Source organism: Trichechus manatus, unplaced genomic scaffold (genome assembly GCF_000243295.1).
Source record: "Trichechus manatus latirostris isolate Lorelei unplaced genomic scaffold, TriManLat1.0 scaffold00011, whole genome shotgun sequence".
NCBI classification, from domain to species: Eukaryota; Metazoa; Chordata; class Mammalia; order Sirenia; family Trichechidae; genus Trichechus; species Trichechus manatus.
In genome coordinates this window covers 22,981,600-23,008,628 of record NW_004443947.1, presented here as the reverse complement: position 1 = coordinate 23,008,628, position 27,029 = coordinate 22,981,600, and the positions used below count along the sequence as shown (strand labels likewise).

Genomic DNA, 27,029 nt, shown 5'->3' with positions numbered 1-27,029 from the left:
TCTCACCCCAACAAGGCTAGCATTAATCAAAAAAACACAAAATAATAAATGCTGGAGAGGTTGTGGAGAGACTGGAACACTTATACACTGTTGGCGGGAATGTAAAATGGTGCAACGACTTTACAAATCAATTTGGTGCTTCCTTAAAAAGCTAGAAGTATCATACAATCCAGCAATCCTGCTCCTTTGAATATATCCTGGAGAAGAGCTGTCACAATAATAGATAATTGCACAGCCATGTTCTTTGCAGCACTGTTCACAACAGCAAAAGGATGGAAACAACCTAGATGCCCATCAATGGACGAATGGATAAACAAAGTATGGTATATTCACAAAATGGAATACCATGCAATGATAAAGAACGATGAATCCATGAAACATAACATGGAGGAATCTGGAAAGCATTATGGTGAGTGAATTTAGTCAGTCACAAAAGCACAAATACTGTATAAGACCACTATTATAAGAATTCAAGAAAAGGTTTAAACACGGAAGAAAACATTCTTTGATGGTTACGAGGATGGGGTGGGAGAGAGATGGGTGTTCACTAACTAGATAGTAAACAAGAATTATCTTAGGTGAAGGGAAGGACAACACACACTACAAGGGAAGTCAGCACAATGGGACTAAACCAAAGCTAAGAAGTTTCCTGAATACAACCAAATTCTCTGAGGAAGAGTAGCAAGGGCAGGAGTCTGGGGACCATGGTTTCAGGGGACATCTAGGTCAATTGGCATAAAGACGTTTATTAAGAAAATGTTCTGTATCCCACTTTGGTGAGTGGCTTCCGGGGTTTTAAAAGCTAGCGAGCAGCCATCTAAAATGCATCAATTGGTCCCAACCCACCTGGAGTAAAGGAGAATGAAGAACACCAAAGACACAAGAAAAGTATTAGCCCAAGAGAAAGAAAAGGCCACATAAACCAGATACTGCATCAGCCTGAGACCAGAAGAACTAGATGGTGCCTGGATACCACCACTGACCACCCTGACAGGGAACACAACAGAGAGTCATTGACGGAGGAGAAGAGTGGGGTGCAGAACTCAAATTCTAGTAAAAAGAGCAGACTTGATGGTTTGACTGAGACTGGAGGAACCCCAGAAGACATGACCCCCGGACTCTCTGTTAGCCCAAAACTAAAACCATTCCCGAGGCCAACTCTTCAAAGATTAGACTGGACTATGGGTCGTAAAATGATACTTCTGAAGAGTGTGCTTCTTAGCTAAAGTAGATATATGAGACTAAATGGGCAGCTCCTATCTGTCGGCGAGATGAGCTGGCAGACAGGATGAGAACCTGGTTGAACGGAAATCAGAGGTGGAAAGGAGTGTGCTGTCACAGTACAGGGAGAGCAACTAGGGTCACATAACAACGTGTGTATAGATTTTTGGATGAGAAACTAACTTGAATTGTAAACTTTCACTTAAAGCACAATTAAAAAAATCTAAATAATAAGCAATGTTGAAAAAACAAGAGAACACAAGTTCTAAAAGCATACAACAGACTGTAAAATAAAACCTTGTAATTCCTACCTTCACCTTGCTATGAGTCTAAAATTAGAGAAATAACTCTATTTTAAGAAAGCCAGAGTAGAGGCAACTAAGGTGTAAAACTTATTTTTTGTACAAATTTCTTTAAAACGGTGTTTTTCAAAATTGACACACTTTATTATTAATACTTTATTAATCCCAAAAGTTCTTCTTGCCCCATTACCAGTCATGGAAAAAAGCCCTCCCTTTTAAACTGGAAAACTAAAGTTTTTCCTTCCCCTATTAAATCAATGAAACCACAATCTGACATGCCTCAAAAACTCTTGATATAAAATGCCCATGAAAATATGGTGTTTTCTTAAAACTCTTAAGTCCTAATAGAGGACCTCAATGGTCTTCACATTCAATCCAATGTTTGAAAATCAAACCTCTAAAGACATTATGAAAACAGCATGCTTTAGATCACTAGAACAACAGTTTTATATACTGAATGACAACACTAAGTGCAAATATATGTTGCTAATGAGTTTGAGGCTTTAGACTACTTAGTACCAACTTTGACGTTAAGGCTCATAAGGCAGTAAAACTTTATTTAAATCAACAGACCCCGTAAGGGATTTGATATTTTGTCACTTGATTTGATCAAGCATGATAGAAAGGGAATTGAATCTAATTTGTTTTCAGTGGTATAAACTAGGTGCGTAAACTTTGTCTTCTTCCTAAGTCAAAAAGTCTGGCAGTGAGTTAGAAACTATAACAAAAAATGACTGAAAAATAGAAATTTAAGGAAGAACAGCATTATACAATGTTACCATCCCAGTATCTTAAGACAAGGAACAAGGAAGTTAAGTTTCTCAGCTGGTAATATTTTGAACCATTCATAGGAGTGCTCCCAAATTTTGAACAATGTGCAGAATTGTTGCTCCAACAAGAGCGTGGTAGTCATCAGCGCTGCTCGCTGGTATATTCTCTTCAGGCCATGCCATGGAAGGAAAGCTGAACTTCCACACTCCCTTGCGGTGGGTGGGGCCATAGGCATAGTTCTGAACATGGGTTGGTGAGCACAAGTGTCCAGCAACCACTCCCAGGCACAGCATGTTAATGGCTGGTGCACAGCCTTCCAGAGCCCTTCCCCTTTGTCATGGACATCAGGAATGTTCCAGATAGTGGCTGTTCCATCAGCCTAATCCCTGAGCATCTGGGACACCCCTGCCAGCTGGCAAATGGACATGTATACAGTGTGAGACAGAAATCTTTGTTGTTTTAAAGTCGCAGATTTTGAGGGTTTTTGTTACTACAATATAACCTAGCTCTCCTGAATGAAGCAAACAGATACTCAGTGATATTTTGTCCAACAGGCTGCGGAGCCAAGAGGCTCATGCGACTTGTTGTGGAACTGGTGTCTACGTGCCATCAGAAGGAAAAAAGTATAATGTGTTACTGATGCCAAAGAGTCTCTCCTTTTATTAAAATACCTGATTACTTTTCCTTATGACTATATGGGAACCCTTTGGTCAGAGGAGTAAATGATATCTCAAATGGACTGAGTGCTAAAGGACAACCAAGCTAACCATGTCATAAATGATTGCAGCTTTGGTCCTTCAAAAACGGCACCAAGAAGTTTTAATATCTGAAAGTGCACCTTTTACACAAAGGCTGAAAAATCACCATTTTAAATCAGAAATCCATACGAAGTCTTTGGACAACTGCTTTATTACCACTAGAGGGAGCTAGCCGCTCTTTTTTCTGCCTTTCTTCCTTGCACAGATCCCCGAAAAGGTGGTAAGAAACTAGCTACACCTGGGGAGTAATTAATTCTGGTCTAGCCACTTCTTTTCTAAACGTGAAATCATACTGGTGCCAGGCTAGCTGGATAGAACCATCTGGGAAGTTCTGAAATGTACAATCCCAGACAGCCACAAAGGCTGTCAATAGGTCTGAAGTAGGGTTCAGAAATGTGTTAATTACTTAAAATCTCCTCTGATGCTTCTGATGCAGAGCTAGGTGTGATACCACCGATACAGAACCATGGCTTCAAACTGATATACGTAAGAATCACCTGGGGACCTTGTTAAAATATAGATTTGTATATATATATATATATATATATTTGGTATATCTGGGGTGGAAATGCAAATTCTCAGCAGGGGTTTCAACCGGAAAAAAACGATTCGAAGCCCTGTGTAGAACACGGATCAGTCCTTTTCAACCAAAGAGTCCTGTCATCTGCTGGGTATATCTGACAGGGATCAATGTGTAAGAAACCCAGCTGGATAAGGACTGAACCTCCTAAGAACAGCATTTCACCAAAACACTTAACAACAAGAATCACAGGAGCAAATCAGTGTTATCTTCAAATTTAAATTTATTAAGACATTCAGCTATGTCTGTCAGTCTACATCCAAACTTGCTACTAAAAATAAAGTCACATCCCACATTAGGAATACCAAGTCTGAAAAACACTTTTTGAGCCAAGCCTATTGTATAAATAAATGACTAGTTTCTTTTCATATCAAAATTCCCATAAAAAATTACATTCCCCCCTCCCCAGTTCTACCTGTAGCCACGATGAATGTAAAAATTTAAATATGACATATCCTTGTCAAAGAAAAGGTGCAAAGTCTATTAACAGCTTTAAAAGTGGCATTTGCAGAGTGTGATCATACAGTTGTGTACTCATTCCCAAAGTGCAAATATTGCCATAATTTAACACTGTTTTGATTCAGTTGCAAGAATTAAACATTACACAGGATTGAAAAGTATACCTAGGGCCTTTATCAGTGCCCTAAAGCCCTTCCCACTTTGGTCTCCTACACTATAGTAGACTCCAAAGTGTTCATCAGAGTTTTAGTTTACTTCACGCAGCCAAAGCGGTATACAACATATTAACAAAAGTTTCATATACATCAAAATATTGAAGACTCCATCATAAAGTTCAAGAGTCTCAGATTACATGAATGCACCCGCAAGGCCCAAGTGCCCACCCGCCCCCGCCCCTAAAGCACATCCGAAGTATGAGCGTGCTTCAATCTTTGAATACAATCAATGCCTTTACATCTTTGATTTCATTTCAGTGCTGTACAAAACTCAAAATCACCTGGCTGAGTTCTGATTAAGGGAAAAAGGGGTGGAGAAAAGGGCTGGTAACTACTCATACTTTATAACAAGAATGATCCTGTCCCATAGAAAGTGAAATGTCTGTTCCACTTCTGCCTGCTTCTTCACATTCTGTCCTCACGCTCTTTATCCGTCTTTCCTTAGCCCCTTCCAAACACTCCAGTCTGATTTATTCCTTACAAATCAGGGGCAGTTCCTGAAGTTGTTGAGGCTGAATTTTCTTGGCAAACCTCTACTAAACATCAGCATAGAATATGTAAATACATTTTGATTAGCATACAATGTGAAATTTCTCCCACAGTGTCAAGCGGATGAAAGCAAACGGTCTCCACTGAGACCGCTTTCGGGATCAGATCCTTGGAATGTCAGTTTCCTGCCTGATCACCTCATGTATTCCTCAAATCTGAGCACAAATTCCATCTTGAGTTAATGCCTCCTCCAGAATACCACAGCTTTACTCCTGCTTCTTTTCTTCTAGGCTGACCGGAAGAAGACATGCTTCATCTTTTGTACTGAGAGGATATTCCTTGGGATCAAAAGTCCCCTCCTGGCTATCTGCTCTGGCAAAGCACTCGTTATTGTCACTAGGACCTTCCTGTATCCTGGTCCCTTCAGGACGCTCCTGATCTGGGGGTTCAGTACCTTCCTGATGCACAATGTTTTGCTCAGCTCCAGCATTAGGCTGTGGAACTGGCTCAGTTCCTAATCCTGGAAGCTGGGAGGAGTTCTTAAGCTGGCAGTGGCACAGAGGGCAGGTCTCCTGGACATACAGCCATTTCTTAAGACAGCCTGCATGGAAGAAATGACTGCAAGGTGTGATCACAGCAGATTTCATGTCCTAAAAAAGAAAGAAAAAAAGATACCTCCTAAATGTCTATTATCTAAAAATTTTGGTGCTACCCCAAATGTTCTATTTCCAATATTTCCTTCCCATAATAGGAAACTTGTGACACAGATCTTTGCCATCAGAGATACCGTAATACAAATAACACAAGAACCACTGGCTAAGCAATTTAAAAACAGAAGTAAAAACCAAAAAAGAGGAAGAAACTACCTTCTTAACTGAGCCCTGTCTTAGTGTGCAACTCAAGGTTACACAATTGGCACAGGATGTTTACTGGGTCTTCACGGGGATGACACCAGGGTAACTATGACCTCAGAATATCCCATGAAGACGGGACTTTTTTCACAGTTATACTTAAACACAACTGAACAGATTACTCTATGATGACATTATTTACAAGGAGACAAAATCAGAACGGCCACATAACACCAGGGTATTGGCAAGGAAGTGGCAATTTCATTACGGCCAATGTACATCCAGGTTTCAAGGTCTGGTCGGTTTAAGCCAGTGTTTCTCACCCCGCGTTACCATCACCCGGAGTGCTTATTAACAATGCATATTCTTGGACCACTCCAGACCTGCGGAACAGAATCTAAGGTTAAAACAAACCACCCACATGAATTTTATGCACACTCAAGTTGGATAACCACTGGAATAGAGTGGTATACTTTGCATTAATATTCCTCAGAGAAGGAAAGCTGAGAGCATGAATTTAAGGTTGTAAAAATATACATATCCGTAATCAACCATTAACTTTGTTTTCAGTCCCAAAACAAGGAGTTGTGGCTATTCCAGAACTTCCTTGCCAAGAACTGGCAACACCTGGAAATGAACTCTTAAGCAGAAAGCCATCCAAGGGAAAGCAGCCAGCGGGGAAGTAAGCAACTGTACTCTCATTTTCTACGTGACATTAGCAGGTAGTTCCAGCACCTCAAAAAAGTGATGTGACAACAGGAAATACAAAAAGAGAACTCCTGAATCCCAGAGATGGAGTACTTAGACATCAGCTTCTGTATGAAACTCAATGTCACACAACTGGAGCAGTATGTTCCCTGGGTCTCCATGGGATGGCACCAGTGTAATTACAGCCTCAGAGTATCTTCAGCTTCTGAAGCTGATATGCCTGACTCTGCTTTTCACGTGCTTTGTCCTGAGTACAATGAGGCTGCCTAGCATAAAGAAGCTACAGTTCACATTAATAAAACAAAAAAAGAACTAAGAGAATGACTACTTAATTTGGGGGTGAGTGGGGGGAGACCTACATCATTCCTCAGCCTCCCAAAAACAGACCCTGCAAAACATTTTTTTTTTGCTATACCTAAAAGTATGTTCTGTTCTAGTAACAATAAAAAAATGGTAGTTACATGTTGCTATTAGACGTTTCTAGGTAGTTTAAACACACACCAATACATACATACCCTCCTTAAAAGCAGCCTTGGAGAAATGAGCACTCCCCGTATACTCACTGACACTATCTACCATTTCATTCCACCAGCCCACACTCTTTACAAGTGAAATAAATGGAATATAGTTTCTGCTGTTGCTCAAAATTTCTGGCTGCATTTCCAATAGCAGAGGTATAGTTTAGGTGTAGAAGCTGCTGCTCAACCACCCTCTCTGCACAGGTGACTTAAATGCTGACTTAAATGCTACCTTTAATTTTCATATTAAAGGCAATCATCAGCTACTTATGGCACATGTGCCAAAGACAGTGGGTAGAACAACTTCAATGGTACACCAGTTGGCTGCCTGTACCATACCTCTCCTCCCAGTCAACACACGAAGGCTGGCACCTATCTCAGAAATCCAGCAACCCACAGGTAAGCACGTAGTCTCTCCACCTACATTAGGTACGTGAACGCTTCTTCCCCACCCTGGGAATACTAAAAGGAAACGAGGCACAATCTTGGCACACCACTTTTCAGAAGTTACCGACTCCTGATTGATAGTATATATTTGATAGTATATATGTGTGTGAGTATAATCAGGAGTAAATATAAAATACACCTGACCTGTTTTTCCTTTATTTATGGGTGAGCGGTAATGTTGAAAATAATAACAGTAAATTAGAACTTGAAAGATCAGATTAAAAGCTTAATTTAGAAATAAAATGGAAGTATCTTCTCAGGTCTGTAATTTTTTAAGGCCTATTTTTTTTAAAAATTAAGTTGAATCTGGTTAACATGGTTAAAGTACCAAGGGATATGCTGTATGTCCCCACCCAAGCAGATACTTATTCTGCAAGTTACCTGATAACAGATGGCACAAATATCATTGTGTTTTTCAAGCTGCTCTTTTGTAGCAACCGGTAATGATTTGATCTTATTCACAGCATCTCTGCGGAGAAGAAAACTCTTCCATCCTAGTTGGGCCCGGAGCCACACGTTATAGTAGGAATGGATGAAGATGATCATTGACCCCATCACTGTCCATTCTCCAAAGACAGTCTCTGAGACTCCATAGGCCACCACACAGAGGGCCACAAGAAACTCCAGCAGGCGGTAAGTGCCATTCACATAGTAGATGACATCGTCCATGTTTTCCACAGGTTCTTTTCTGAATTCCTCAACCATAAATAAGACATAAATAAAAAGCGTTCCCAGAACCTGAAAAAAAAAAGTATGTATATTAAAACAGAATATGACCACTAAGGAAGTTTTTTCATAGATTTTAAACACGTTCCTAATACCGTTAGAATGCCATATTTAATATCTAAAGAGAAAACACTGATAATTAAAATGTGGATGATTTAATAATCCAGGTATTAGATCCCTAAAAGCCATGCCTTAGGACACAACTTTCCTAAAAGTTAGGACTCTGATTAGCAATCAGTTTTCTGATTCATCTTTTCTTTCCTCTTATTCCCCAGGTAAGTAAAACCCATCAACTCTATCTCAATTTTCCTAATTCCGTGGTCCTTCCTATTCCTTAACTCTCAAAGTATCTTTACGTCTACAAGGAACATTAAATAAATCTTTACTGCCAGTGCTACATTTTCTTTTATCTCTTACTGATCAGGCAGCAAAGATCTACCTTTAAGTTACAATAAGTTTAAACATATTACAATAAGTTTATCATTTCTAGGGCAATATGATGTGTGTGTATGTGAAGTATATATCATGTATGTCAGTCTGTATTACACCAAAAACAAAACAAAACAAAAACACCAAACCAAACCCATCGCCGTTGAGTCGATGCCGACTCATAGCAACCCGACAGGACAGAGTAGAATTGCCCCATAGGGTTTCCAAGGCTGTAACTCTTTAAGGAAGCAGACTGCCACATCTTTCTCCCATGGAGTGGCTGGCGGGTTCCAACTGCCAACCTTCTGGTTAGCAGCTGAGTGCTTGAACCACTGTGCTACCAGGGCTCCTTTCTGTATAGACAGACATATATTTATATGTATACATATATTTATATACATTATACTAATCTTTTCCGCATGGGTATTTAATAAAAACATTAATGCACTGGAGAACGGGCTCTAAGGTCTTTTAACATTTTATGATTTCTTAAGATGTGCATGACAGCTTTGCATATTTTGAAAAAGAGAAACTGAAAAGCTTAATTAACCTGATAAAATAATACAGCAACACACAGATCCAGAATTTTAATAACCTGTCTTCTAACACTTATGCTCAAATAAATGTAATGTGCACTAGCAAAAAGGGTGGGGAAGTAAATCATCTGAATCAATCACCTATAACATTAATTTTGAAAAAGATTCTTTTTCTAGAAGGAAAAATAAGAAATCAGATACTATGGAAACTTTAATTCATCCTAGGCTTACCTGAAGAGAGGTGAGGATGCTGCTGGAGATAATGATAAGAAGCCAAAAATCCATGTGGAAAAACTGGCAAATCATATAAGCCATGTAAGCAGGGAAAACCAGTAAAAATAAACAAAGGCTCACAGCACGGAAGTGTTTCCATAAACTCCTGGAGAAAGAGAAAAATTATTCTTTTAAAGTGTCTGCCATCTAATAGCACAACAATTACATCAGCAACTAATAGTTCTTATGCCATAACTAAATTTCTCATTTTCCTGAGCACCTTCTCCAGGCCAGTCACTGTCCGGACCTCACAGCAAGTCACAAGCCTTGGCACTGCAGTTACTCGGCTCACTCCTTTTCCTGTGCTCCACACCCCAGTCAATTGCCAAGGCAGCATCAATCCTTTCTTTCTCAATAGTTTGCTTGCAATTCCATTCCCATTCCTACTGGTTTCAAACTACTTCTGGTGTTTATAGCCTTAAATGTCAACAATTCTAATAGTAACTTTCCCAGTTAGCACAGGGAGAGGGTATCAGAATAATCTGTGGTCTTTTTCAAGTTATATGACATCCTCTCCCCACCAGCTTCACCCCACGAGGAGAATCTCTGCAGTGATGCAGTGCCATTGACACAAATGGCTCTCTGATGAGCAGGTAAACGAATCCTCACATCTGTTGAGATGGTGGGGGCGGGGAGCCAAGAAGCACTGCACTGTAAGATCTATTAGCTAGTCTTCCTCCTTCTAGCACTTGATCTATCCTGAACACTGTCAGAACACTGTCAGACAGATTAATCTTCCTGAAGTCCTGATTTCATAATATTGTCAACACCTTCTCTAATGTCCTCGCCTGGCATTCAAGACCCTCCACATTCTGGCTCCAACTTATCATTCCAAACTTGTCAACACCTGTTCCTCACTATAAGCCAAACTGATCAATTAACTGTCCTCCTAGCAAAACACAAGTATGCTTGCATGCATCAGAAATGCCTCCATCCCGCTGTTTCTCTAAATCCTTTAGGCTACCTCAAGCTAAACAAATACATATTCCTCCAACAACCACCTGCCATCTCAGACACTTAGCAACTGTACAAATCATACACTAAATTGCATATTATTTCAATTATTTTATATGCATGTCTTATTCCCCAAATTTAAATTCCATGAAAAAAGGAACTTCTTCTTATGCCCCACAGCTCCTAGTAAGTACAAAACCTGAACATTTGTTTCTACTTGGTATTTTTCAAATTATTTTCTATTATTACCTTTTCTTACCTACCCACTCATCCACCCATACACAAATTCCTATGAAGTTATCATGGTTATTTCCCAGGGGTACACTTTTACGTATACTATGTTTTTAAAGCATGCAACCAATCAAGAGATTTGTTAGACTTAGATTAACATTCTGATCCCACTCAAATCCTACTTTGTTGCCAAGAGTGAAATATAAATGCAGGAGAAGCCCTTAGCTGTGGCGAAAAGGGAACTGTCCAATGGTTCAGGATACAGGTAAGAGGTCTGGCCCCTGGAACACAATTTTTTTTAATGTGCCTACTTCTTCATACGTTGTAAAATTCTAATGGATCATTCCTTAAATATATCCCAATTTAAGACATATTACACACTAATTTCTAAAAGTACATAAACGCCCTTCCCAACAAGTACCTTAAGCAGAACTTTGAAAAATCTTTCTGTGCAATATAAAAAGTGTTTTTTTTTCCTCCCTAAGAGTTTACTCATAAAATTACTTATTTTATATACTCCATTTATAAGGAAACGGACAACAGAAGACCTTATTACTTCCACAAGAGTTAAAAAAAAGATACTTCCATTTCTTCAGTATATGAGAGCCATTATTGTAGTAATTTTTTAATATAATGGTCACAAACTGAAAAAGAAACCAGCATGACCAAAAAATAGCTTTCCCCCTCTTAAAAACGGAACTCAATTATAATCTATGTAAAGAGTATTAAGACTTAAATTTAATGATTTCATACAAAACATGACTGCAAATTATTTAAAACCATTATCGGGAAATGTGGATTTCAACCAAAATAGTTTAAAACTCATGACTACAACAAAATTAAATAGTTTTAATTAAATATCAGCATCCTTGATATGTTCTCAAATCCATGCAAAATGTCTCAAGAAGATACAGAAGTTACAGAAATCATCTTTCCTACTTTTAATTATAATCTGGTAGAGAGTAAAAAATTAGCCACAAAGCTAAATGCTATACTGTGTAGTCCTATCTGTAATTAGTACTCCAGAGAAGAAAGTGAATTATGGTAAAAATTAAAGCTAAATACTTTGCAAACTGTTTTATATTTTTTCTTGCCAGGCATTTCTACTATCAAAAAGTTACAGGACAAACATAAAACTGTCACAGCTCTGCTTTGAGATTCAAAACAAACAGCTTCATCTTTTTAAAGAAAGGGAGGCAGGCAGGAATTACTGTAACAGTAGTTGTACTGTTAGATGGTGAATTACAGGTGATTTTCTTTAATGGGGCTATTTGCTGTAAAACTTTTAAACGTACTTTTCAAAAGTTGGTTATGACTCATTTATATAAAGTATGTATATATTACATATATATACACATGTGTACATATATAGAGAAAAATATAAACAATGCTGCAGTGCAGTGAATGACTTAATATGGTCCTTCTAGCCATGCATGGTCCTGTGACTCCTAAAAAAACAACTGGGTGGGACTATGAAAATAAGGTGCTTGTGGCCCATCAAGGGGACTGGACAGCTTGCTAATAATGCAAATAAGGTACATGGAACCCTTGTGGGGGTGGGACCATGGAAATAAGGCATATGGAACCCTAATAAGGGGATTGGTCACTTTTGCCATCCCGCTAAGGCATAAAAAGAGAGCCAACCCCAGAGTAGGGGTGCACAGCACCACTACCAAGAAGAGCAAGGAATGGAGCATGTCCTTTGGACCTGGGATCCCTGAGCTGAGAACATCTTAGACTCAGGATACAGAGAGAGCTGCAACACCAGAGAAGGCACAAGACGGCAAGAAAATGGCAGCAGCAGAACCAGGAGACTGGCGTGAGATAGCACGGTGGACTTCCCGGCCCACAGAACAGGGCAGCTACAGTGGGCCCACGGAGCTACAGCTGACTGCCTTTGGGCAGGAAGCTTGCTGGTGGAGTGGGATGCCTCCAGGCACTTGCTGGAAGAGCCAGGCTTGCTGATCCACAGAGCAAGAGATCTGAGAGCCTTGGACAGGAGGCTTGACAGTAAGAGTGGGGTGCCACGAGGCACTTACTGGCAGAGCTAGCAGAGCTTTGTAGCACTTGCCTGAACAGGGCAGGGGCCAGACTAAGAGGAGGCCTGTCCTGAGGGGGCTGAGAGGAGTCTGTCCTCAAGGGGCTGAGAGGAGCTGAGAGGGCTTTCCTGCACTGAAGAAGGGAGACTTGCCTACATGCTTCCTAATCCTGATCCCGAGTTGTAACCTGGTAGTTCCCTAATAAACCTCATAACTGTGAGTATGGTCTGTGAGTTTTGTGTGGTCATTGCAATTAATTATCAAATCCAGAAGAGAAATAGAGACTGCCATGAGAGAGATGGCTAATGTCAGAATTGGTAAAAGGTTGGAGAAAGGAGGTGTGTTTGACCTCCACCTCATAGGAGTCAACCTTAGGCTGATGTTGACCGTGAATCTCTCCCCTCGTGAAGTTAGACGGAGAGGTCTGACACTGTGTCGCCGTTTATACAAATGTTATGTCAAGACTTTTAAATTTATGATTAGAGTTTCCAAAAAATACATTTATATTATATGTCTAATTTCGATACAGGTTTGTGCATATTTATAAACACCTATACAAACAAAAATATATTTGTCCTTAAATAAGTAACAAAAATTAAATTTAAAATTAAATATAGATAGAGGAAAATGACACTAAATCCTTGTTTGATTAATAGGTTAAGCATTATAAAATGAAAGAAGTTTTTTCACATTCACCTAAACCTGTTTCTTGACAGTTGGCCATATAAGAACTTGTTATACAATTAAGAGTAAATCAACTACAATCCCAAAATTCCTTGTTAAAAACTGCAATAAAATCATAGATAAAAGTAGAGATTGTCTCTGTGGTTAAAACTGTCTTAGACATCTTTTTAAGCTAAACACTTCAAATTATAATCTGATCAACTCTGAAGATACAGTTATAAAGATTTTCCCCCAAAAAAATTATTTCCAGCCAACAGAAGCAGTGTTTCATGAGCTATCAATATTATCTCTTAATTGTTCCTCTGAGAAGTAACATCTTTTTTGGTTCCTTTTTTAATCGCCAGTGGACTGAACTGAAATAATCATATCCATGCTTCATAACACACTATTACCATTGGTCTGGGCATAGGTCTCCATTTATGTAATTAGTAACCTAATTAGTTATTTCAAATAACGTCATAAGCATTCATGAACCCACCTCCCCAAACAAAGTCTAGGGCTTGGAAAACTACCTCCATCTAACCATATGGCAGGCCTCCCTCCACTCAGAGAAACTATCATCTTGAATCCTGTGCTCTTCATCCTCTTCTTTCTTTTCTTTTGACAGTTCTGTTGAATCTATATGTATTCCTAAAGAGCATATTTTAAAATTTTGTTTTTAACATAAAAAGGTTAATAACAAAATTTTGGCAGTTCAAATCCACCAGCCGCTCCTTGGAAATCCTATGGGGCAGTTCTACTCTGTCCTGTAGTGTTGCTATGAGTCGGAATCGACTTGATGGCACCCAACAACAATACTGTAATCTTTTTGGATTTACTTTTTCTTTATATTGCTAGGAATCATCCATACTGTTATTTGTCACTGCATTTTTAACATTCCACTGTGACTGCTACTATGTTCCAGTCACCCACTCTCCTGTTTGACTGGCATTTGGGTTGTTCTCAGGTTTTTGCTATTGTGGATCATGCTGTGAACATTCTTCTACATGTCTCTTACTATACATGTGTAAGAGTGTCCAAGGAGGAGGTAATGGCAAAGTGTTTTCCAAAGTGATGGTACCAGCTTACACTCCTACTTGCAACATGGATCCATATCTCTCACTCTTGGTACTGGCATACTGTTCTTTTGCTCATGTGTGCACAAACATGCTCACACTCTCTCCCCACCTGCCTTTCTTTCTACTTATTTATTCACTGCCAGTCTGATAAGTATAAAGTAATATCTCACTGTGGTCTTTCTTGATTTACATTTCCCTGATCACTAAAGATGCTGAACTCTCTTCATACTGATAAGCATTTCCTCTTTTGTTAAATGCCTGATCGTATCTTTTTGTCTATTTCTCTCACTGAGTTGTAGTTGTTTATATATTCTTGATACTAATTCTCGGTTAATTGTGCATGCTATGAGTATCTTACTGAAATAAACTGTCATTCCAATTTATTTAAATTATCTTTAGATTTAAAAAATATTAATTTTCATAGGCAAATTTATCAATCTTTTCTTTCATAGTTTAAAAAATGTTTTCCTACTCCAAGGTCCAAATTATACTAGTCTATATAATTTTAATATTTTGTTTTTGACATTTAAGCCCATGACATGAAGTTGATTCTTTTGTTTATGGTGTGAGAAAGGAATCCATTCCATCCTTTTCCACATGGAAAACCGTTTTTCTCTAGTTTCATTATAGAACAGTACTGCCTATCCCCGCTCATCTAACATGCCACTTCTAATATACACCAAAGCTCCACACATATCTGGGTCTGTTAAGGGGGTCTCTAGTCCATTAGTCAAGTTGTTTATTCATGAGCCAATATTGCAATGGCTTCATAAAGACTCCTGCTGTAAGTGAAATGAAAGTATAATTCATCTTTTTTGTAATGTTTGTCTGATTTTGATATACAGGTTATACTGTACTCACACAATGAGTTGGGGAATATTCTGGAAGTGTTTGTTTAAAATTCAGATAATCTGTTCTTTCAAATGCCATCTCAGTCATATTTAATTTGGGTGAAGATGTTTACCAACTGCTTCAATTTCTTTAACAGGTAAAGAACTACACAAGCTTTTAAATTCTTCTTGAGTCAGTTCTACTTCATCTGTTTTAACAATTATTGGCATGTAGCTGTTAAGAGTATTTTATCAAGGCAATGGCGGGAGGGAAGTAAGAAGAGAACCCAGAACTAGATTCACTGGTTCTTATGGTACTGGAATTATGTATTTCTTTCCTCTTTTCCAGCTTTCTATAGTGTTATTTTATCAAGGCAATGGCGGGAGGGAAGTAAGAAGAGAACCCAGAACTAGATTCACTGGTTCTTATGGTACTGGAATTATGTATTTCTTTCCTCTTTTCCAGCTTTCTATAGTGTTATATTATTCTTACAATAAAGTTAATAATACTAAGAAACACTGTTGGAGATGACAAAATATTAACCGTACTTAGGTCTAAGCAATCCAATTTTCAGATCTACTAAATCGCTATTTAACTGAGCTAAATCATTGATTTTAACATTTTAAATTGTTCTACTGAGAAACCTTAAACCTTAAAAACAAATCTCAAGAAAGCACAATTAATTATTAAGATTATCTGAAACATATCCAAGAACTTTGAGCTTATTTAAAGAGATTCTTCCAGCCATCCTATCATTTGAGAAAATTTTATAGAACGCTTGGCAATGTAGGAGATAGGGATACAAAGATGAATCTGATGAACTATAATTAAAATGCTAATTTAGAATGATAAAAAAATCTGCTACCACAATTCTATCTCCTAAAAGACTGTCTGCTCCCTTACTCATAAAATGCTACAAAAAAGGCAATAAATGCACATGTAGTTCTATAATCAATAATCAGAGTATAGATAAAATCCTTGGGAGGGGGAAGAAAAACGACACTAAATTTTAAGCGATTCCTTTGTGCAAACTAAAGAAAAAGCCAATAGTATCTTAAAGAAATAAATAATTATTTTGCTTTTACTCCTTAGTAAAATTTCTATTAACATGAGACTTACATGAATCCAGCTATTAATTTCACCTGGCCCCATAAGCTGTCAAAAATTCCCATTATGACCTCAGTTCCAACTGTCTAAAAGGCCATCAGATGAGGCTGATACTCCATAAATGCCTATCTTTATGACTGCCTGTCAGCCTTTATTTTTCTCTCCTTCATTTACATTTCTCTCACAGTACCTTCTCTCCTTTAAGTGACACTGACCAGCGTAAAATTATACATATATTATTTGTTGCATTTCCTGGACTGAATTTTATGCTCTATGTTCTTAATTTTGAAACTTTTTGAAAGTATTAAATTTCTCTGAAGAAAAAGTAAGCTGATTTGTAATTACATGGCCTTTGATGTGACTTTCAGCTATACGAATCTAGCGAGAAAAACAGACTCAGAAAAGTCAAGTCGAACATCTCATACAGAAAAAATAAAAATCTAAACTTCTTAAAATAACCTAATACAAATTATTCATCCATTTTCTGACTTTAAACATTCCCTCAATCTTTAGACAACAAATTCATGTACATAATATTACAAAAGTTTGTTCTAGGGAGTGTCTTACTTGTCTCTAGATGCTCCCAGCGCCAAAACAATAGGGTCTGCAATCTCTAACATGGACTGTAGAATAGAAGCTACCACAATGAAGAGGATAATACTGAGGAGGAACGCCCGATGAACGACCTGTAGTTCTATCAGACCAGTCTGCACTGCCAGGATTAAGAGTGTAACTCCTTCTGTCATGCCCCTAAAAAAATCATACATTTTCAGAGAGAAAACAATAATCAGAATCTCATTTAATTCCTAGAGAAAATAATCCAAAAGCTTAGACATTGTTACACATTTGTGAATCTATTCGCACTTAATTCAGACTCAAAAGAACTGATCAGTATATTAACATCATATTATTACTAAGCCACATCAATTTAATAATATGTATAGTGATACGTCATATGACTACATGGACAAAAGCATAATAGCTATTATTTTAACATATATTCAGGGGAAAAAAGCAACTTGTGAGATAAAGGTTTTCCCACCAGACATTCCTAATGAGCCAGAAATTTCTGCCAGACTTAGAGATCCGCTAAATTATACCCATTTATACCCTAAACTATATCCTGATTATAAAAGATAAAATCAGACACACAAGAGAAAATCATGGGTGAATGTCTTCATAATCTTAAGAGAGGGAAAGGTCTCTTCAAGAAGACCATGAGACCCAAAAAACATAAAGGGAGAGAAATAGAAATACAAATTAAAAAAAGTATTTCACTATGGAAAATATACCATATACAAAGTCTTAAGACCTTTTATCCTATTGGGCCGATTTACAAAGAACTCTCACAAATAAGAGAAATGAGCAAAGGGTGGGCAGAGTTTTAAAAACTACTGTCAGACTAGCAAGTACTACAAAGTTTGACAACAGCAAGCACTGACAAGGATGTAACAGAAAATGGGCACAGTAATGTGCAGGTAGAGATACAACCTTTCTGGAGAAAAATCTGCTAATAAATTTAAAAACGTATATACCCTTCAACTCAATAATCTTACTGGTAATAATTTACTCAATGGATGTACCACCAAAGTTAAGGTATATGAGAAAATACAGTGAATAGTGGAACATGTTACATGACACCACAGGGATGCAATGAGCAAAATCGAGACTGAAAAATTCTGTAGGATAAATAACCTGGTGTTGTCCAACAAATAAGACGCAAGGGAAAAACTAAGTTGATAGAGGGGACCCAAACATTAAGAGAGACTTAAGAAACATCAACCACTTGCAAGGTACAAGGCCTTACTTGAATCTTGAGTTGAGCCAAAAGAAGGCTAAAAAAAAAAAAGATAAAAGATAACCAGGGAAATTTCAATACCAACTGAATATGTGGTGTCAAGGAATTCTTTTATTGGGAGTGATCATTATATCACAGTTACGCTTTTTAAAAGACTTACAGACTGAAATGTTTATGGATAAAATGAAATTGTATCTGGGATTTGCTCCAAATAATTTTAGTCAGGGGTAGGGGGAAAGGGACAGGGGGTAGGTGGAGGTGGCCAGGGAATATATGACTTAAGACAAGCCAGGAGTTGACACTGTTAGAGATGGGTAATAGTATATGGCAAATGGGTACATGGGTGATGGGTACATGGTGGTTCATTGTACTATTCTCTCAACTTCGCTGGACTGAAATTTTCATAATTATAAGAAAAAGAAAAAGACGTACCAAAAAGACACCACAGCAAAAAAAAGAAAAAAAAAAAAAAATCCATACTATGGAATATTATGCCTTCATCAAAAAGAATGAGATGTATCTTCATGTGCTAACATAAAAAACTCTCTAAAACATATAAAGTGAAAAATTAAGATACAGAACAGTGTATAGTATGTGGAACTGAACAAAAAGCCATATGTATGTAGATACATATATGTACTTTTCCCTATAAGAAATTTCAAAATAACAATCAGTAGTTGTCACCCTTGAGAAGGGGAGGAAGTTATCACTTTCATTTTGTACTTTTTTGAATTTTCTGAACTTATGTATGAACTATTTTTCTTTCTCTCTCCACCCTCATCCTTTTTCTCCCCCTACTTTAAGGTATTAGCTGGAACTGGCAGGGAGACTGTGGGTCACAATTTTTAATTTTTTTTCTTTTCTGTCATAAAAAACCTGATATTAAAGTTTTCCCAATTTACAAGGTACTCACCATCTATTAATGCTGAAATAATCTATTTAAGTACTTAAAGAAGTTACTTGTATAAACGAAGACAATAAATACCTACATTAACAAAACAGAAATCATGAGAAATTCTAGAAACAGGGTTTCCCAATACATGATCTTAGTGATTTAGTAACAACTAGACTAACCGTTCTGCATTCTTATCAAAACTTTGAAACTTTAGTCACTATTCAAATTATGCTCAAACGTGCAAAAAAAAGGCCTTTAAGGAAGCATAATATATAGAAATTTGATTTTAGCAGGACTATACAAACTTTAAAGGGAGCCCTGGTGGTGCAACCGTTAAGCACTTGGTTGCTATCTGAAAGGTCAGTGGATAGAAGCCACCAGCCATTTCGTGGGAAAAAAGATCCGGCCATCTGCTTCCTGTAAAAGTTATAGCCTAGAAAACCCTACGGGGCAGTTCTACTCTGTCACATGGGGGCACTATGAGTCGGAATCAACTCAACGGCATCTAACAACAACAAACTTCATATGGGAAAAATAAAAAAAATCTCTTAAATAAATCTAGGGAAGGAAAGTGTCCAACATGCATCATTATGTTCATACAATAAAAATACTTTTTTACATGGAAATTCAGCAATTTCTTCATAGTATTTTTATTCGTTTAAAAAAAAAAAAAATCAAAACCCCTCAAAATTCCATTTCCCCTAAAATTAATCAACCAAAAAAATTCACTGGTACATCTTCAACTTACCTATAAAATTTATATTCCTAGTCATCTCCTTCAGGTTAAAGAACTTACCGATTCATGGCAGGATCATTCATGAAAGCCCGATAACCCTGCAAGTAAAACTTGCAGAGCGTCAGAACACCCAAAGCAACAAAAGAAACTGTGAAGACCAAACCCAGAAGGGAATAAGGAGTACTGCAGCATTCAGCAATACTAGAAAAAAGAGAGAAACGTGGACGTAAATGTTCCATTTAAAATAAAACATTCTATGCCTTTAAATAACATATATTTTATAAATATATGTAATATTGTGAATAAACTGGATTTAGCATTTACACATAATCTACAGTGTTCAAAGTGCTGTACTTTAAGTTCTAGAATTTCAGATAAGAATTCCATTTGCATAGATGAGGAATTCATGCAGGCAAATCAGTGCCTGTCCTTTACTATGTAGCTCCGTGCTTCTACTAGTTATTCTTCCTATACACTCACTTGTAAATTGGTTTTTATATGAAAGCATCTAGTTTTACACAGATCATTGTACACTATCATGAGAAAAAATGTCTTGTTTTCTGTCAGGTACCATCAATGATGGTGGCTGATAACTAGAAGAATGAATACTTTTACTTTATTACATTCTTACAAGTCTAACTTCCGAATTGACATTTTCTCACAAAATTTTTAACAAACTTGTCTACTAGCAGAAAAATATGAGAATCATAGCTTAAAATAATACTAAAATTTTACTTCCTTCTCTTTGGCAAAGTCTGAATATGTTATGAAAAGTCCATTCTATTTCTCTAATTCTTGTCACCATATTTAAACTGTTTATACCCAAAAAGCATGATTTAGTTACATTTTCAAGAGGATCACATTCTTTTTATTTAAACTTCAGAGAAGAATGTGGTGTTACTTTTCAAAAGCGCATCCTGAGGAAACAACAGGTTTAAAACAATCTAGCTTTGGGGAAGTGAAAGATTTTGGGAAATTTGGGGCATTTTTGTTAATTATGCTTTCTATTTTCTCACTATAAAAAATTTCATTTTTCTTTTTCAGTTTGGGTGTGCTTTTTTGTTTGTTTAGTCAGGATATTCTGGTAAACTTGCAGCCCTCTTTTGGTAAATAAGTTGTTTTTTGTCAAGGGAATACACAAATATAACCCAGGCCACAAAAGCATCAATTATCAGAGAAGAGACGTACGAGATGGAAACTGACAAACGAACCAATATGGGAGCTTCTCAGTTAATAAATTAAAACACTTTCATTTTGGGAAAAAGACACGTCCTGGCTATGTACAGAAAGGGAGTAGAGAGAAAAAGTATTTTGGCAAGATAATTAAACCTCATCTAAAAATCCCGGCATTACTTTCTTACTTTGTAAATTCCTAAGTCCAAACTCACTCACAGCTGACTGATTTGTTAAGCCTATTACACACTGTTATCCTTCATTTGATTGAAAGTAAAGAGTCTGCACTTTACAATGGATGATAACTGAATCTGATTTAAGGCATCACTGATTCTAGTCCCACACTTAGGTTATTATCCTAACCACAGGACTGTGCATCTTTCCCTTTAAGGTTAGTTGTTATTATTATTATTATTTCGATCATTTAAAAACTCCACATAAAATCTCCATATTATTTACATAGAAATATCACTAAAACTTAGTTTTAGTGAATTGCTGTTAAAATGTGTTTAACTTTGATATCAATTCATTGCATGCTTATAGAAGCTACTTATCAATTAAGTGTTAATTTTCAGAAGTATAAAAATCTGACTCAGTGCCAATAAATTCAGTCTACTTATTTGTTAAAATTAAAACAGATTATCGCCCCATGACATTTTTATACTGTTACTGTACACAGTTCTCCTTCATAGTTACAAAACTCCTGTATTGATTTTTAACTTTGTGCAGTGGCTTAAATTTTAACAAATAATGTGCTCCTCAAGGGCAGTACGTTTTTCTTAAACTTTGCATTCCCTACACCACTTAGCGTACAACCTCCATCATACTGGATAACTGAGAAACAACGGTTGTATAAACTAGAGTTCCATGGTCTTTACTTTTTATCCACCTATATTTACCTTCAAGGAGGACACATTTTCACTGTTGCCTTTTAAAGTGACAGTCAGCCAGAGAACCATGGTATATATCCATGTGCTAGGTTCTGAGGGCTTTAGATTCAAATTCAGAGTGAAAAAACGATAAACGTGAGTCTAGCACAGGCTCACAACAAAGACACTGAAGTAAGAAAAGGAGTCAAATGACATAAGACATTTTTAGAAACAAAACCTTAAAAAGCAAGTCTTGGAATTCCTTCAGATCAAACAGTAAAGTACTATGCTATACTCAGTTTGCAATTACTTGACTCTCAAAGTAGAGGCAAAAAATTAAAAATATACGCATACAATGACAGAATATGAGCAAGTCACAGGTTTTGAACTCAGGTTTGAATCTCGGCTCTGCCTCTTTAGCAATGTCACCTGAGGCACGTTACTCTCTGTGGTACATTTATTTTCCTCAACTATAAAGTGGTAATGATAATAACAGCACCTACCTCTCAGGGCTGTTGTAAAGATTAAATGTAAAGCAAAGTGTGAGGCAAAGTGTTTAGTAGTGGGCCTGGTACATGTGAAATACTTGATAAATGAGTTATTTTTAACAGTGTATTTTTATCTAATTAACCCAATAATTGAAATCGAAAGTTTTTAAAATTTTCCATGTATCTAAAATGATACTCGTGAAGAGTGTGGTTCTTAGCTCAAGTAGATATATGAGACTAAATGGGCAGCTCCTGTCCGGAGGTGAGATGAGAAGGCAGAGAGCGTCAGGAGCTGGTGGAATGGACACAGGAAATCTGGGTGGAAAGGAGGAGTGTGCTGTCAGAGTATAGAGAGAGCAACTAGGGTTACATAACAATGTATGTATAAATTTTTGTATGAGAGACTAACTTCAACTATAAACCTTCACTTAAAGTACAACAATTAAAAAAAACCAAAAATTTGCCATGTATCTTTCTCCAAATCATTTACAATACCATTGGGTCCACAGTGCAGCCAAATGTACCACATTGTATTAATACCTCCCTGCCCTGCTAGACCTGAATGAAATCCTATCTTAATTAAATATGAAGTATTGCAATGTGACTGATAAAGATGACTTGCAAAGCGTACTATTCCTAGATCAAAGTTTTATCTTTCTATGGTTATATATAGTACCATACATTCTTGTTAATCACCTTGTCAGAAAAAGGAAAAGAAGCCTCTCACGTGATGCAGGCTGATCTCGAGTACTGAAATAGGAGTAAATCTGAAGAGCAAATAAGACAAGCCAGAAAACCATAAAAAGAACAGGAACTACCAGTTGATTCCACAGGGACATTCCCAAGGCCAGAAGGCCATATACCTCCACCACCTAAATAAAAAGATGAGATTAGATCAGTTTACATAGCCAAACACATCCTATCGCTTCAATAAACACATTTAAATAGATAAGAGTTTAATCTTAAGTATCTAAAAAGAAAGATTAAGTAACTTTTCTTTTATTGCAAATTCTTTCAGCTAAATTCCTTTAAAGTTAGCGCTATAATTATAGTTAGTAAACAGTGCAAGTTTTTTTAATTTACTGATTTTGCTTTATTATTAACACCTGACACACATTCTTCTGACGGCAACGGTAGAATGTCGTAATGGTTAGAAATGAAGTTAAAGTTGGGTCACATTTAAACTAGTAAGATTAGCAGAGTCCTTGGGTGGTGCACTCGGCTGCTAACTGAAAGGCTGGAGGTTCTAGTCCACCCAGGGGTGCCTCAAAAGAAATATAAATATGAAGTACTATTTAAGGATCTACTTCTGAAAAACCAATCACTGAAAACCCTATGGAGCACAGTTCTACTCTGACACACATGGAGTCCTCCAAGGAGTCCGAACTGACTCCACGGCAACTAGTTTTTTGTTTTAGTAAAATCAGCACATTCTGAGTGAGACTGTTTTTGTTAGGTGCCAATGAGTCGATCTGGATTCATAGCCACCCCATGTGACAGAGGAGAACTGCCCCATAGGGTTTCCTAGGCTGTAATCTTTATGAGAACAGATCATCAGGTCTTTCCTTCTCCCAGGGAGCAGCTGGTTTAGTGGCCTTTCGGTTAGCGGCCGATCACGTAACCACTGTGACACCAGAGCTCCTCTGAATGTGATTAATCGCCAGCAAAACTAACCTATCCTCAAAAGCAGTTTGAGGAGACTTGGTAACACAAAATCTAATCAAAGTGATCAGGACTGGCAGGAATGATGCATTGCTTCTAGGGGGCTAGGAAAAAAGGAAGTGTAAAAGGAAGAATTTTTCAGGGTTTATTCAGAAATGTCATAGATGAGGAAAGGTACAATGAAAGACAAAACCAAAAGCCAATGCCACTGAGTCGATTCCAACTCACAGCAACCTACAGGACAGAGCAGAACTGCCCTATATGGTTTCCAAGGAGCAGCCGGTGGATTCAAACCACTGATCTTTTAGTTAGCAGCTCTTAACCACTGTACCACCAGGGCTCCTCAATGGAAGACAAGAACATTTAATCACTGAAGAGGTTTTCCCTATCATGATGCAAAGAGGCTTCCCCACACAAATCATTTCCCCTTGCTCCTACAGTACAGCTTATCAAGCAACATTTTCCAATTTATTTGATTTGCCAAATACATTATCAGGAAAACAGTGCCTCTAAAAAGTTTATTAATATACTATCAGTAAGTTAGCCTTCTAGTTTATAAAACAATCTCTTATGAGACTGATAAGTAGAAATCAATTTCCAGAATCTGATTAAATCTAGGAGCACAGATGTAACCAAGCTTCTAGCCTCATTAAGCCAGGAACCAGACCCTGGTAACACAACAAGATTCTACCAGGCAGTCCAGAAAACCATAACCTAAGCAGCAAACTGGTCTTGCTGCAATCTCTCAATGTGATACCAGAATGTCTCCATAAACTCTAATTACTTTTCTGAATAAGTCATAAAGAAGTTGTATTTTCTGGTTTCCATTCTTCTAATTTGCTATGTATCTTTCTCCAAATCATTTGCTGCACCCTGGGTCCACAGTGCAGCCAAATGTACCACCATTATTATATTAGTACCTCCCTGCATCGCCAGACCTGAACGAAATTCTATCTTAATTAAATATAAAGTATTGCAATGTGACTGACAGAAATAATTTGCAAAACGTGTAATTTCTAGATCAAAGTTTTATCTAGATCAATATCAAGTAATAGAGATCTTTTAAGTATTAAGCTCAAATAGACTGACTTAAAGATTACTGTAAGTTTAAAATGTTTTCACCTGTAAAGCAAATCCTTGGTCTATAAACAATTCAGTCACAACTAATGTCTTTTTTTCCCAACTAGAGGATATTAAAAGAAAACTGCCCAACTAGTCGTAAAATTTTCAGAAGAGGCAAAGTGACCACTGGGAGGTAGAGGACAAACACTCTTCTTCCCTTCAACAGATGACTAAAGTATCTGACAGTTTCCCTTTCCTTCCTGTCCAACATTTCCCCAGTCACAAATTTCATCATCTGCAATTCATTTTCAATCTCTGCACCTAGTGATACAACATTCTTGTGACAACCAAAAGGGTAAACATGACATTACAAAATGGAGGCTCTTGCCCAGCTACCATTACTGAATTATTCTGATCAAAGATTACACAGAAGAATGCTGACCAAGAGGAGGAAAACACAGAACAGAATTTCAAATTCTCACGGACTCCAGGCTTCCTGGAGCCACGAAGGTTGGATGGACCCCTGAAACTACTGCCCCAAGATAATCTTTAAACCAAAAATATCCCAAAGTCATTTTAAAACTGAACAATAGTTTAGTTTAACTAGTAACAAAGGCCTGCTGTGAGCATTATGCTCTTTTAAGAACTATCTATATGGGATCAAATTGACAACAGCAACTTGAAAGATTAGATAAGAACCTTACGGTTATGTTAACGAAGGAGGAACAACCAGAAGAAAAGAGTGACAATGGCTGCATAACTTGAAGAATGTAATCAATTTCACTAAACTGAACACGGAGAAACTGTTGAACTGGTATACGTTTTGCTGGGTATATTCTCAACAACAAAATAAAATTTAGAAAAAAAAAACAGAAGCTCTGTCCTTACGGTTTTTAAATATTTAATATTTGATATACATTTACTGAATATCTACTGTTTATTACAAAATAAGAAAATTCCATAAGACTTCAAAGAAAAATACAAATTGAATTTGCCATCCTTACTCTGATTAAAATGACAGCCCTTTCCCATGCAGCAGCCCCTCAGTAACAGTATGGAAACAGCCTCCTGTTCTTTGGAAGATCTACTTCCCAGAAAACCACCTGAGTTAACTGTGTAAGGTAAAGGAAAAACCAGGCTAAGGCCAGTAACTTCGGGAAATTTTTCTCCAAGATTTCATGGGGCTACAAGTTGTATCAATGCGGTCAATCTGAGAGCTTCTTGTACCTTAATATCATAGATATAAGGTCAAGAAGTAGAAGAGAATGACAATTTGTATACCCAGGTCAATTTTAACATCTACTTTATACACTGAAACTTAATTATGGAATAAGTCAAATAGAAATATTCTCTCTCAAATGTCTATTATTTGTGTCTAGGAGTAATCTACTTTAAAGCAAACACTGAAAAAAAGTAGGAAAGAGACTGTATCCTAAGAAACATACTGTACTGGCATGAAATTCATTAGATTATAGCCCAGAACTATTCAACTTTTCAGATTTTAAAAATAAGGCAAACACAGGAAAGAAACTATATTCACAGTAGGACTGTATCAGGAGAAAAATCAGGATTTGATATGCAGGTATTCAATTCTTTATTACAATGAAACCTCTGAGAGCTGGAACTCAACAGGACTGCCTTGTTTTTCCCATTCTCTCAAGTTTTCTGCCTTTGACAGGATGCAGTCTTCCCACTTTTCTATCCTATTAGTGGAAAATATTTGAGTTTTCCTTCTCTGACAACTTTCCTCCTTTTACAGGTTCCGGCTTTTGCAGGTTTTTACTGTACTTTCATCTTCATGACAATAGCTAATGTATACTGAACACTTATCTGGCTGGCACCAAACCAGGGGCTCTATATGCACTAACTCATTTAAACCTCACAACAACCCTATGAAGAAGGTGCAACTATTACTAGCTCCATTTTACAGACAGTGAAGGTAAGTGATTAACTTGAAGTTACACAGCTAGCAAACAGCAGCACCAGGAGATGAACCCAGATAGTCTCCCTCCAGAGAATCACTTCACTTTACTGCCTCTCAAAAGAACTTCATAAAGAATCTCAGATGAAAATGCGTTAAAAATAACTGCTACCTGACACAGCTTATAAAGACAATGCTCTACATTCTACCTTGGTGAGTAGTGTCTGGGGTCTTAAAA

General features: G+C 37.3%; 1 protein-coding gene across 4 annotated transcripts in view; it reads right to left on the bottom strand.

Moving 5' to 3' along the window:
- RNF145 (ring finger protein 145) overlaps nucleotides 1-27,029 on the bottom strand; it is a 72,250-nt gene that overhangs the window by 8,202 nt on the left and 37,019 nt on the right. For 3 of the 4 annotated variants that reach the window (XM_023726541.1, XM_023726542.1, XM_004371250.2), the window contains 6 exons: nucleotides 22,843-23,018; nucleotides 19,677-19,817; nucleotides 16,755-16,937; nucleotides 9,242-9,389; nucleotides 7,701-8,057; nucleotides 3,838-5,445 (listed from right to left, as the gene is read on the bottom strand). In XM_023726541.1, the coding sequence (XP_023582309.1) occupies nucleotides 5,062-5,445; nucleotides 7,701-8,057; nucleotides 9,242-9,389; nucleotides 16,755-16,937; nucleotides 19,677-19,817; nucleotides 22,843-23,018 (1,389 nt within the window). In that variant the 3' untranslated portion in view covers nucleotides 3,838-5,061. Of the gene's footprint in view, nucleotides 1-3,837; nucleotides 5,446-7,700; nucleotides 8,058-9,241; nucleotides 9,390-16,754; nucleotides 16,938-19,676; nucleotides 19,818-22,842; nucleotides 23,019-27,029 lie in introns of those variants that run through there. The other variant, XM_023726543.1, reaches the window with a different exon arrangement.